At 38.1% G+C, this 13,113-nt stretch overlaps 1 protein-coding gene across 1 annotated transcript in view; it reads left to right on the forward strand.

The window, feature by feature from the left end:
- Positions 1-13,113, forward strand: part of DDX31 (DEAD-box helicase 31) — a 90,058-nt gene that overhangs the window by 13,316 nt on the left and 63,629 nt on the right. The window contains 11 exon segments of the mRNA XM_078149976.1: positions 1,761-2,029; positions 2,146-2,221; positions 3,132-3,175; positions 4,024-4,094; positions 5,244-5,308; positions 8,014-8,058; positions 9,410-9,451; positions 10,410-10,474; positions 11,298-11,417; positions 11,557-11,663; positions 12,834-13,069. Of these exon segments, the coding sequence (XP_078006102.1) occupies positions 1,761-2,029; positions 2,146-2,221; positions 3,132-3,175; positions 4,024-4,094; positions 5,244-5,308; positions 8,014-8,058; positions 9,410-9,451; positions 10,410-10,474; positions 11,298-11,417; positions 11,557-11,663; positions 12,834-13,069 (1,140 nt within the window).

The raw sequence follows: 13,113 nt of genomic DNA on the forward strand, positions 1-13,113 counted from the left end.
GCTCATTTCACTCTTTTCACTCTTCGTTATTTCCTGCAAGTCTTTCCTTGTTTTTGTAAGATCGTTGAGCACATCATTTCTTATAGCAGGGTAGTATTCCATCACAATCATATAATGCATCTCGTTCAGCCATTCCCTAATTGATTGGCCTCCCTGCAATTTCCAGTTCTTTGCCACCACAAAGAGAGCTGCTATAAACATTTTAAAACATGTAGGTTCTTTTCCTTCTTCCCTAAACATATTTCAAAATAGACCTAGTGGTGGTATTTCTGGGTCAAAGGGTATAGGCAGTTTTATAACTCTTTGGGCATAATTCCAAATTGATCTCCGAAATGGTTGTATCAGTTCACAATTCCACCAACAATAAACGTGTCCCAATTTTTCCACATCCCCTCCAACATTTGCCATTTTCTCCTTCAATCATTTTAGCCAATCTGATAGGTATAAAATGACAGCTTAATTTGCATTTCTCTAATCAATAATGATTTAGAGCATTTTTTTCATATGACTACAAATTGTTTTGATTTCTTCATTGTCAAACTGCCTGTTCATATCTTTTGACCATTTATCAATTGGGAAGTAGTTTATTCATGTTACAAATGTAAAATTACATAGATTGAAATTGCTTTAGAAAGATCTGTGATAAGCAAGGGATAAAAAGCAAAACAAAGCCCCAGATGTATATATTGGTAACTTATTGAGGCTAGCAAGGATGAGTAAAATAAGCTGATGTTTAAACAGAAGAGAGCACATTAAGCAGAAAGGCAACATAGGCCAGGAGAGACTGAAGCCCCTCATAGTAATAAGAAGACATCACTCACAGAAAGTTTCTATGTGAGATATTTGTGTACAAATAGAAGGGTAAGGCCAAAGAAATTAGATGTATCATCTCCTAGAGGGAGTTTGAACACCATGAGTTTAACCAAGCCATGTCTGGAAATAATAATCAACTGACAACAAAATATTAAATGTTGTTAGCTGTTATAGGAGATCAGATGGGGATTTGAAAAGCAAAGAAGATTAAAAATAAGTGTGAGGGGGAAGTGATGGATGGAGAGGAGTTCTCATTTGGAATTGGAAGCGAGAGTAGGAATTGTCTCCAACCACCTGAATCTGGAGGAGCAGCTTGAGGGATAAGAGATGACAGAGTTCCATGCACTCTAGGAAATAACAGTAATGAAGGTTTTTCTGCTCCCTGCAAATAAATAGGGATATAGCCATCCCAGCCAGCTAGCTCCCTCATGCCTAGGAACAGATTTGCTTCATCACTATTCTGTTTATGTAGAGAAAATATCTGAGGTTTTATTTCCCCCTTACAGCTTTTTCATGGAAATGGACAAAGATATGATTTCTTTGGCATGTGCACTTTTAAAGGTTGGTTCTCATCTCTCCCCTCCTTGTATGTATTTTTTAAGGATTCCATTTGTTAAGATTTTGCTGGTCTCTGATATTTTTCCTTCCTTAGGCCCATCATCCTGCCATTAAGTCTTTGGCTACTTTATAACTGACGATGGGTATTGAATCTAAGTAGATGGCTATCTTGACTTGAATTAGAAGAGATCTAGGTATTTTTCCTTGCCATTTTTGTCTTCCTTTATTTCTTTTTCTTGGAAAAATTCTGAATCAGTGGAGATAATTGCAAGCCTAAACTGTTGCTTGACATATGGGCATAATGATCTCTGCAGAAAGAGATGCAATTCTGTGGATGGTGAGGCTCCACTCTGTAGCCAGCATTCATCATCTCTGGGTTTTTTCTTTAGGGAACACCAAAGCAAGCAAAAGGGACAAAAAGAAAATTCCAAGGGGCCAGCCAAGGGCCCCCACCGAAACAAAAGAATGAAATGTCCTTACCCCCTGCCAAGAAAACCGAAGTTAAAGAGGTTAAAAGGACTGGGAAGGGAAAGCCGGAAGGTCTGATTTCTCCAAAAAAGCACCCAGCTGTCCCTACTAATGAGGGACAAGTGGAGAGGCCGTTCATTAAGACCTCGTCATTATTTAAAAACAACCCTGAAATTCCAGAAATCCACAGGTATGTTTTATGGATTGTTCACTGCAGGGATCAAAGGAAATAAATATAATTCTGCGGATTTCATTGTGTCACTGAGACAGAGGCTGATGCGTAGGTATGTTGTTTCTCATTTGCAGAGCTATGGTGAAGCAGGTACGAGAAAAAGTGTTTACTTCCGATTCTTTTCATGAATTGGGCCTCCATCCACACCTGGTGAGTACCTTCTGGGCTTTCAGAAGGTTTTTCTTTTTTCCAGAAAAGCTCCTTTCTTTGGAAGACCTTTATTTTATGTTGACTATCTGTATAGACCCTAGGTGGATTGGTGGAGGGAGGAACTTGCTGTGGAAAGAAATCAAAATGAGGTTATTTTTACAGCAGGTCAAGTGGGCTCAGAGTAGTTCCATTATATTCTGCTGGTGCAAATTTAATGGCCTCAGGCTGTCATTTATTCAACAACCATTTATTAATTGTCTACCATGTGCATTGCCCTATGGTTTATATTTTGAGAGAAACAAAGATAAATAAGATGGTCCCTGACCTCAAGGCTGTCTGTCTGCTGCCTTGCTTTAGATCATGTGCAAGGAGGGACTGACGGCTGTTCCTACCTAACTGCTGTTTTATTTATGATATGTGAAAGAAAAATGTAGTCCCACCTACCTTTCTCATTACCATATGTGTTTATCAGAGCAGTCATTGGATGACAGAATCTGGTGGCCATGAGTATCAGAATTGAGAGCATTTGGGGCTTTAACTGGATGTTCTATTTGCTGAGGTTTGGAGGGTGAGGAATCCACCATACTGTGCAGTTTCCCCAAGCAAATGGACACTGTTTCTTATTAATAATAAGTTGTTTAGGCTTACTGTGAAGTGAGGAACATAGAATCCATTACCTCTTGCATGGTCTTAATTTCAACCTCACCCCTGCTCAGAGTTTTACATAAGCCATTTTTCTGTTCTGCATATTTGAGCATCAAAACATACTTTATCGGTATGAATCAGCTTTATCCCAAAATTGGTACCATCTTCATTTTCCTCTTTTGTTTCCTTCACCTCCTTTGAATTCTCTAATTCCAAAGAAGTGATAGTCAGTGAACATGCCTGATTTTGCTTCTTATCTTCTTAGATTTCAACAATAAGCACAGTCCTGAAAATGTCTAGCATGACCAGGTAAGAGCTCCAGACTAAACTTCAAGCTTCCTTAGGATCCACATTGGTCCTACTAAATGAAATTTAAATGTAGTAAAGGGAACTGAAAGAAAATATTAACTTACACATTATGAAGGAATGTCAGGTGGCTAATTAGCTTTATGACCCTAGTTAAGTCATTAGCCTTTAGCTTCTTCATTAAATGAGGTGGCTAACCTAGATGATGATCTTTAGGGATCATTTTAACTCTTCATTCTGTGAAGACTTTGGTACAGTTTATTCTTTTATGAGACTGCTTCTATTTCTGTTGGATTTTTCAGTGATTTTCCTTTAACATAATGTGGTCAAAATACCAGTTTAGAACAGTGTAACTTCACTTTTAGAATTATTTCTGCTGGTAATAATAATAATGATAGGAGTCAACCAGAAGGGATAGGAATAAATATTCGGTTTGAAGCAAAAAAGATATTGAGATCAAAAAATAAATTTGATAGGATGAGTATTATCCCAAAGTTTCACATTTGCCTTAATACTTTTAATTAAGTCACAAAAATTGCATCTAAAAAGGTTTCTTGCTAATGTCCCCTGTTTTCAGCCCCTGATTTCCCCATCCTATAAAGAAAATAGGGTCTTAGATTTTAAAGTCTTTCATCAAGATGGCAGATGACATAACCAATTTCATGGAATTCTACTTTGCTAGCCCTGAGAGATGAGACAAATTTTATGGGAATTTGAGCCTGTCAACTCAAGGATTTTCATCTTGTAGCCACACTTTCTGTTAAAGTAAGATCAGATAGTCTATTTACCCTGCAAACATTTTTAGGGCAATTTTTTAATAAATAAATATGTGTTTTCTCTATGCACCACAGTGTTCAGAAGCAAAGTATTCCTTCATTGCTAGAAGGCAGAGATGCTCTTGTGAGATCCCAGACAGGATCAGGTCAGCATTTAATTTTTCATTTGTCTTTAGTTGCTCATTATTCCTACAATTATATTGGGGTGTGTGTGTGTGTGTGTGTGTGTGTGTGTGTGTGTGTGTGTGTATGTGTGTGTGTGTGTGTGTGTGTGTATTAACTGTAGCACTAATTTTGTTCATTTAATAAAAGGAAGGGGCCTATTGAACTTATCAAAATTAAGCATGTTTAGGAACTAAAGTATTTCTGCTATAACTCTAACTTATAGCTAGAGGATTGTATCACCCTCCCTTCCTAACCCCCCCCCCCCACTTCTGTGTGCAGGCACAGATAGCCTCAAAATAATGGAGATTTACAATTACGTGAATGCTGAAAAGAAATCAGGTTTTGAGTAGAGAATTTTTTACTGACAATGATCTTGACACAAGAATGCATATTATTGGGACAATGTTCATTTTGTTTAGACATGGGAGATTTTGTTGTTTTCAGTCCAATTTGCAGTTGCCCTGTTGAGTTCTCCAATGGAAACTCATTTGCTCCTTTTTTCCACGGATGTGATTTGAGGGCTGTTCAGGCTGGTAGAAATCCAAAGTATCTGCTGTTTGGTTGGTTTTTCATTGGCCTCTGTAGGCTCTTGGGTGGGGTTCCATCTGATTTTTAGCAGACTGACATCTTTCACACATCACAGAAATACCTGTGAAAATGGCACTTAGTGAACTTCTTGCCTTTAGCTCATAGGAGTAGTTAAATAGGACCTCAGAAAATGAGCTCCTTCGAAGGTTCTCAAATCAGCCTCCAGACCAAGCACTGTTGGAACAGTTTAGGAAATGTTACTCCTTATTTAGTGGATAAAGGTCCAAAGGTTTCCTGGCTCTTTGAAAAATATGGATTTCACCAAAATGTGATCAGGAGGTAGGAAGTTAATTGGGTATGGATTCCTTTTCACTTTGGTTTAACATCCTTCTCTTTCCTCCTCCCCCCACTCACCCTTTAAACTGAGGCCATTCATTTGTGAAAGTATGTTTTTCTTCTCTCTCTGGCCTAAAATCACACCACCACCAAAAGAATAGCACAGCATTTCTCCCTGGTGGCCTTCGATTTTATTTTCTGCAGGAGCTGAAGTCTGCAGCGTCCACTGTTTTTATTACTTTTACATTTATTTATTTCTTTAAAAGGTAAAACGCTTGCCTATTGCATCCCTGTGGTTCAGTCTCTTCAAGCGATGAAGTCGAGAATACAGGTTCGTATAAGTAAAATGTGTTTTTCAGTTATTGTTCACTATGAAAAAGCAGCTATCAAATTGAATCAAAACAGCCATATTGGGACTTATAGAATCTCTTTTCACCGAGCAGTGTTGTGTATGTTAAATCTAAATATTGCTAATCCCCCTGCTCACAGTGGGGGTGAATAATAGCAAATTCATGATTCAGTGTTCAGCTTATATTTTTACTGCGAATGTTAATCACTTATTAACTTAAGCAAGACATAATACCTTGATTGCAGCAACCTTATCTAGCACTTCTTTATATCCCCAGTAACAGCTAGCAAAGTGTTTTCCTCATGGTAGACACTTAAAAAATATTTATTGATTTGATTTATAGGTTTGAGTAGATGAAAATGTAAATATGTTGAAAAATATAAGAATGAAATTCCAATGTGGGAATGAACATTCATTCATGTTCTTTACTCAGAACTTGTAAGAAGATAGAGCAAACAAGTAATTAAATTTGATATTGTATAACAAATTGTATAAACAAAACTCTAATTAATGGATTTGCTAATTGATCTTCCCTTCTTTGGACCTTATCTGAAATTTGTCTCGAGCTATGAAATACTTTTGGTCAGGGTACCTTACTAATTACCAGTAAATAAGCAAGCGTTCAGTAAATGCCTACTGTGTGTTGTACTCTGGGAATACAAAGGCAAAAAAATGAAGCACTCCCCCTTCTTAAGGAGTATCCACTAAGTTTGGATTTCTATGTAGGCCTGGTAGCTTTAGTCTGCATAAAATTCACCCCAGATCAAGTTGAATATCCAAAAAATACATATCCTTCAAAATGGAGAACAGGTGAGGGAATGTGGATGAATTGACATAAACTCACCACCTCTACTAGAAAATAACTCAACTTGCAGCTTACAAAACATCATCTAAATTCATTTGTTCATTCAAAAAGAAATTGCTAAGTACCTGTTGTGTGCAAGGTGTATACTTGAGCAAAAGTCAATAACTATCTGAAGAAGAATATTTCCATTGTGAATCCTTTGTAATAGATAGGAGGCAGTGGATAAAGGGCCATACTCAGAAACAGGAAGACCCAGGTTCAAGTCCTGTCTCTGATACAGCCTGGCTGTGTGACTGGGCATCTCAGAGTCCAGGCAACTCTCTAAGATGATAAATTGCAGAGAAGCTTCTGAGCCGCGTTGGTTGAGGGAGTTCCCATTTGAGAGTTCCCAATATTGACAAATCATAGGTCAAGTTCTTATTTTGTAATTGACTCATGAATAAAACCCATTACAAATATGTACAGTCAGGTAAGACAAATTCCCATATTAGCCACGTCCAATAAGAAAAGAAAAAGAAAAAGATATGCATACAAAGTTTTTTTCTTAAGGTCAAGAGAGTTGTCCAGTCTTCAAACTGGAGAAGACCGTAGAGGTCATGGAAACTAAACTTTTCTTTTTTACAGATGAGGAGATGGAAGCCCAGAAATGGGTAATGGTGTGCCCACATATCTGTAATTTTGTTAATAGAGTAAATTCCTGGGGGAGGAACTCCTGGTACAGAGAGGCAACTTTTAGCCTTAGAGGGTAGCTTGGGACACTGAAGGGTTAAGTGTTGTGCCTATGGTTGCAGTTTGTATATCCTAGTCAGAACTTGAACCTCAGTCCTCCCGGTTCCAAAAGCAGTCCTTTGTCCACTGCACCACATTCCCTTAGTGGACATAGTTTAATTTGTTTTATGTCCGAATCTGTTAACAAGTCATGTTATAATGGGATTGGAGGAGCCTACTGTAATTGTTCAAATATTGTTCTTATACCAATCAAAACATTATATTTAGTGATTTTGCATGAAAATCTCTCTATAATCATAGTTTTCTTTTATGAGGGTTGACGTCCTGGGAGGGGGTTGTGGGGAAGTAAGCACTGGAAAATATAGGTAATATGAAAAAAAAAAAGATATCAAAAATGTATCTGAAAAAATTTTAAATTTATAAGCCATAATAATTGTACATTTTAAAGTTACATTCAATACAACAAAACTGTAATATAAACAAAATAATTGGAAAGTGGATTTGATTATAAAAGGACTTGACCTGTAAGAAACCTGTTTATGGGGAATGGAAAAATCAAACCACCCAACAGATCCTTAAGTTACTTTGGTGAGAGAATTGAACTATGCTCCTTTTCTATATTTCTATTTTTTTCCCAATGATTTTGTCTGTGAGTTTTACTCTGTCCATTCCATCTCCATAAGAAATTACCATTCCCCCCCCCCTTTTTTTCTCTCTCTCGGTATGTAGCAACACCTTTTGGAATGTTAGGATTTCCAGTCTAACTTAGTGGCACATTGATGCTCCTCTTATCAGAATATTTAACACTTAATGGTATAAATTTCATCGTAGTCTCATGAAGGTAATATTAAGGAGAGAAATACTGCTTTGAATTCCATCTTTTGGTTCATTTATTTTTGTCATCAAACATTTATTGAGCACCAACTTTGTACAAGAGAGAACAGGGACTACTTTTTGCCTTTGTACCTTCTCCATTTAGCATAGTGTCCAACATAGCTGGTATTTAATAAATGCTTGTTGACTTACTTGTTCAAGGCACTGGTGACTTGGGGGTCTTTTAATCATGCCATATTAAGTTCTCTGTATCAGCAGTCTTGGGAAAATGTATGCAATGAACTCATTATTTCTTGTTACTTTCTACCCTTCTCAATAGCGCAGTGATGGCCCCTACACTCTGGTATTAGTGCCAACAAGAGAGGTAGGCTGTTTGACTCTCAAGGTTAATCTTAACTATTTTCAGTGTTGTCTTATTGAGTTTCAAACTTTTGGTTTTTTCCTTGAATATTTCCTCTCCCAAAGCAAGCAGATGTGGGTAAGCTATCATACACACCTTCATCTATTTCTTCCCTTTTTCTGAAGTCCTTCCTCTCTCACCCTATTATTCCTTCTGGAAATCTAGGAGGAAAATTCAGCAACCAAAGTATAGACATGAGTTTCCCTATTGTCTGAAAACCAAATGAAGTTTCATGAAAGCTTCATTCCTTAGAACGAAATAGAAGCATGTTTATTCTATTTCCCCCTCTTGGAGCTGTACAACTTAACACCAAAGCAAGATCAACATGTCTTTATTGAAAATAATTTTTAAGAAGCTACTCCCACCAAAAATCTTACTTATTTCCTTGAAGGTGAGCCTCCCAAGATTTTTCTTCCTTGGAAATCTCTTCTATATGATTTATTTGACTGCAGAGGCAATTTCAGAACAGGGTGTCAATGTTTTCTATATCAAATGCTAATAACTTTCCATGCAGAGAATTGATCGCAGGTATCTAGTTTTGGGCATAGCCTTTTATACAACCTGCAGTGCAATATCTCAGCTCGATTCTAGGAAAGGAGAAGACACTGAAGCTATTTAAATTTTTACAGTAGCAAACTTGCTACTTCCCTACGATGCTTCATGAATACTAAGTATGTGGAAACTATATGAGCTTGGTTAAAGTGATAATGTCAAGACCTTTTTGGTGGTTGTTAAGGAATGATAATTAATCTCATTTTTACTTTCTGTGGCTCCCTGTGCTTTCTTGCAGACTTGGGAAATGAATATCCATCTCTCTGCTTTAAAATGTTAAAATTACCGTAGTAGCACACTTAGAAGGCAGTCAGTTATTCAACCTTTGTAGCAAAGTTTCTAAGTGTTAGCCTGTTGCATCACCATTCTAGTTTCCCCTAGCCTGTCTCTTTCTCGGAGTCAAATCGAGGTTGACTTTGTTTCATTTCCTTCTATCTTTGCGCACCAAAGATGTCTAAATGCATGTGTGGTGCTCTGGGAATTTGAGCCAGCAGAGGGAGCACAAAACACTATTTTTGTTTAAGTCCAAGAAATAGATGTGATGCTGTGTTTACCCTCTCTCTTCCCCTATACTCTCAGTGGGTTTCAGAACTAGTATATGAAGAAACAGTTAATGTAGATACGATTTATCTTTTTTCTTGAATTACTTATTATAAGCTTTCAATTGGGTCAAAGTTGAAATACTAATCATTTTGTCTGTCTCCATTCTCTTTCTTTTTTAAAAATATCTGCCTCACCATATGAACCTTTTCAATATTTGCAGCTGGCTCTACAGACCTTTGATACCATCCAGAAACTGCTTAAGGTAAGGAAAGCCATGAGCTTGGGTGGTATCATTCCATTTTTTGCAAAGTGAAGAAACAACCACACCTTAAAGTCCCAGGAAAGACTCATTTCCTCTATTCCTTGGCCTTCCATAATATTTTGCTGGAAATCTATTTGGCTCTGTTTTGGAATTGGAAAGATTTTGCCCTGTTGTATGCATTGTATGTTGGCCATTGCTAGATTCTTAGTTCTTGACTAGTTGGTCATCGGTAACCTTCACTGCTTATATTCTCTCAAAATGTTCACCATGGCTAAGTGTGCGCACTGAACACCAGAAGCAACTTTATTTTTATTTATTTATTTTTGGTTAGGCAATGGGGTTAAGTGACTTGACTAGGGTCACACAGCTAGTAAGTGTTATGTGTCTGAGGCTGCTTTTGAACTCAGGTCCTCCTGAATCCAGGGCTGGTGCTCTCTCCACTGCGCCACTTAGCTGCCCCCTCAGAAGCAACTTTAAAAGCTGTGAGTGGTGCATTTATGAGACTACGGAGAAAGGTACAAAATCTCAATATCTGTCAACAAAGGATTTTACTTAAGCTTCCATTTCCCCTGTTGCTTAGGTATTTCGAAGCAGTGTTTTTTACGATAGGCAACAGAAAGCAATAGACTTGTGAAATGTGTTTTTCTGTTTATGCTATGAGAAGAGCAGCAACCATTTGAAGCAATGAAAAAAATGAATACATTTCTGTCTTCTTATGCCATGTGGGAAGCCTGTTGTGGAGTTAAAATTTTAAGTTACTGCCTGTCTTAACTCTGGGCATTGTAATGCCTATGAGATGTACCTCCATTATTAGGCCTCCTGCAACATAGTGATAACCTTGAATTCTTTCCCTTGATTTGTTTAAAGGAGAAAAAAACCTTTTTTCCATTAGTCCCTGTACTCTTGGTTTAAAGAAAAAAAGCTTTATATTGATCTTGAACTGTTCCCTTCACTGTAGCCATTTACCTGGATTGTGCCTGGAGTGTTAATGGGAGGAGAGAAGAGAAAATCAGAAAAGGCCAGGTAAGACTTTAAAAATTCTATTTAAGGGTCCTACTTCTCTCCTACATTCCTTTTAGAATCACTCTTACCTATGGGCCTTTCAACCGGGGGGAGAAGCTTCTCTCAAGCTGTGTGTTCCATAGTTCCAATACAGAAGAAGCTATCAGGTTGGCAGGGAGCAGTCACATCCAGACAGTTAGGTCTGTTTTTAAAATATTGATGAGTCTTCTGACTTAATGTTCCCCAGGGAGGGTGGTGGTTGGTGGTAGTAGTAGTAGTAGTAGTAGTAGTAGTAGTAGTAGTAGTAGTAGTAGTAGTAGTAGTAGTAGTAGTAGTAGTAGTAGTAGTAGTAGTAGTAGTAGTAGTAGTAAAGGTTTGTTGTTGTTGTTTTTAAATACACCTACATTGGTTCTTAAAACTATATATTGCCTTATCTGTAATAGGACCAGGTGGAAAATTGTCACTAGAAGAAAAGCCCAAATCATCTGTTTGTTTTTTGGTCTTTCATATTGTTTTGTAAGTTGGTAGTGTGTCACATTGTTGAAATAAGCCTGCACGCTTTAACCTGAACCCCAAACATCTAATATTGTTCTGTGTTTTTAAAAATTGTGTTCAGCAGCATGGAGAGGCTGAAAAAGACTGTTTTAGCTGAAATGCATCTTGTTAGCTGTATATTTTCATTTCATCTATTGGACTGAAGGGCTTTTCATGATTTTATGGTATATGGAATTAATACTACCAAAAAACCAAAATTCACTTGCAACTTGCTTTTTTCTTGAGATTCCTACTGATATAGACACATTTGATTTATTACACCTGTTTCTGTATATTTTGTTTTAAACAGACTACGCAAAGGGATAAACATCCTAATCTCAACTCCTGGACGTCTAGTAGATCACATTAAATCCACCAAAAACATTCATTTCAGTCGAATACAGTGGTTGATTATTGATGAGGCAGACAGGTGAGCTTCCCCCTACTAAACCCACAGGCTTTGTAGGGAAGTCTTTGTTTCTTGTGTTTTCTGTTTTAACCTCCATAGCCCACAACCTGACTCATTTCCCCTGATATAAATGTAAATTTCCTCTCTCTTGCAATCTCAGGATCCTGGACTTGGGTTTTGAGAAGGACGTCACTGTGATTCTCAATGCCATAAACTCAGAATGCGAGAAACGTCAGAATGTCCTGTTGTCAGCCACTCTTACTGAGGGTGAGTTGGATGGTGTTTGCGATGTCTTCATTTTTAATGTAGATAACCTGAATTATTAGTTGAAATGAATATGATATGTCCACACATTCATTTTGGGATTGCTAAATATAACTGGCACAGTAGAAAGGTGAGGCCTATGGAGGTAGAATACACTATACAGTGGCACAATGGCTTTATGAGTTGGCTTTGCTTAAATGTTTTTCTTTGTTCTGCAGAGGGTTTTAATGAGGTAATGGGGAGTTAATGGGGAGATGGCTATGGTTTAAAAAAAGAAAAAAGAGCAGCAAAGCCTAAAGAATTCAGTCTAGCAAGAGAGGTTACAGAGAAGAAAAGAGCCCTGATTTGGGGGTCCTGTGACCCAAGTTCAGATTCAGGCTCTGACTTGTGTGACCAGAGCAAGTTACCTCCCATCTCGGAGTCTCAATTCCCTCATCAGTATGATGAGAGGGTTGGACCATGTGATCTGTACAGTCTCTTTAGCTCTCAATCCTGTGACCTCTGCAGATTCAGGATGGAAGGTTCTGTGAGCAGCCCATTGAAAACAGGCTTTCTCACTGTTAACAGCATCAGTCCTCATCCTCATCATTTTAAGTGCATGTTTAATGTACCTGTTGTACCTTGAGCTTCCATTAGCACCTTCGAAGCACATTCATTTCTGCTGAGTTTTCCACTGTCACTGTGAGATATGTAAGATAAAAATTATTACCCTTTTTGCAGGTGAAGAAACCAAAGGCACAGCAATGTTCAATGACATGTCGACGAGGGTCATATAGTCAGTTACTGACCAAATAGGGACTAGAATCCAGCTTTTCTAACTCTTAGCCTGGTACTCTGACCACAAGACTATAACACCTTCTGCCTTTTCAGTGCCCTCACTTATGTGCCCTTTATACCTGGGAAATTGGGGGGAAAAAATCATGGCTCTACCCCTATAAGTTGACAGTACTGGCATGGGTAGATTAGCACTAGATTATAAAAGCCGCCATTGGAAAGAGGCCCATCTAAAATGTCCCACTATCCCAATGAGATGTTGTGCATATGAGTGACCCATTTCACATTGTATATTTAATCATAATAGGAATAATAGCTAGCATTTTAAAGTTTACAAAGCACTGTGTATGTTGTCTTACTTGATTTATCTCCAGTTTCTCCTTTTCCCATTGCTAAAAGGTGTAACGAGGTTGGCAGATATCAGTTTGCACAATCCAGTCAGCATTTCTGTATCAGATGAAGCCTGTAACCAGCCCATTAAAGGATGCAAAGCAGCCAGAGAAGCCAGTCACCTACAAACCAGTGCTGAGCTGGACAGCTTTGCTGTGCCCGAGAAGCTCCAACAGCATGTGACACTGGTTCCCAGCAAACTGAAGCTCGTCACACTAGCAGCCTTCATTCTTGGAAGATGTGAGGTGAGCCTGAGGCCCGGGCCTGGTGTGCCTTTTAATATGGGTCT

Source organism: Phascolarctos cinereus, unplaced genomic scaffold (genome assembly GCF_003287225.1).
Source record: "Phascolarctos cinereus isolate Bilbo 61053 unplaced genomic scaffold, phaCin_HiC Scaffold_2;HRSCAF=192, whole genome shotgun sequence".
Taxonomy (NCBI): Eukaryota; Metazoa; Chordata; class Mammalia; order Diprotodontia; family Phascolarctidae; genus Phascolarctos; species Phascolarctos cinereus.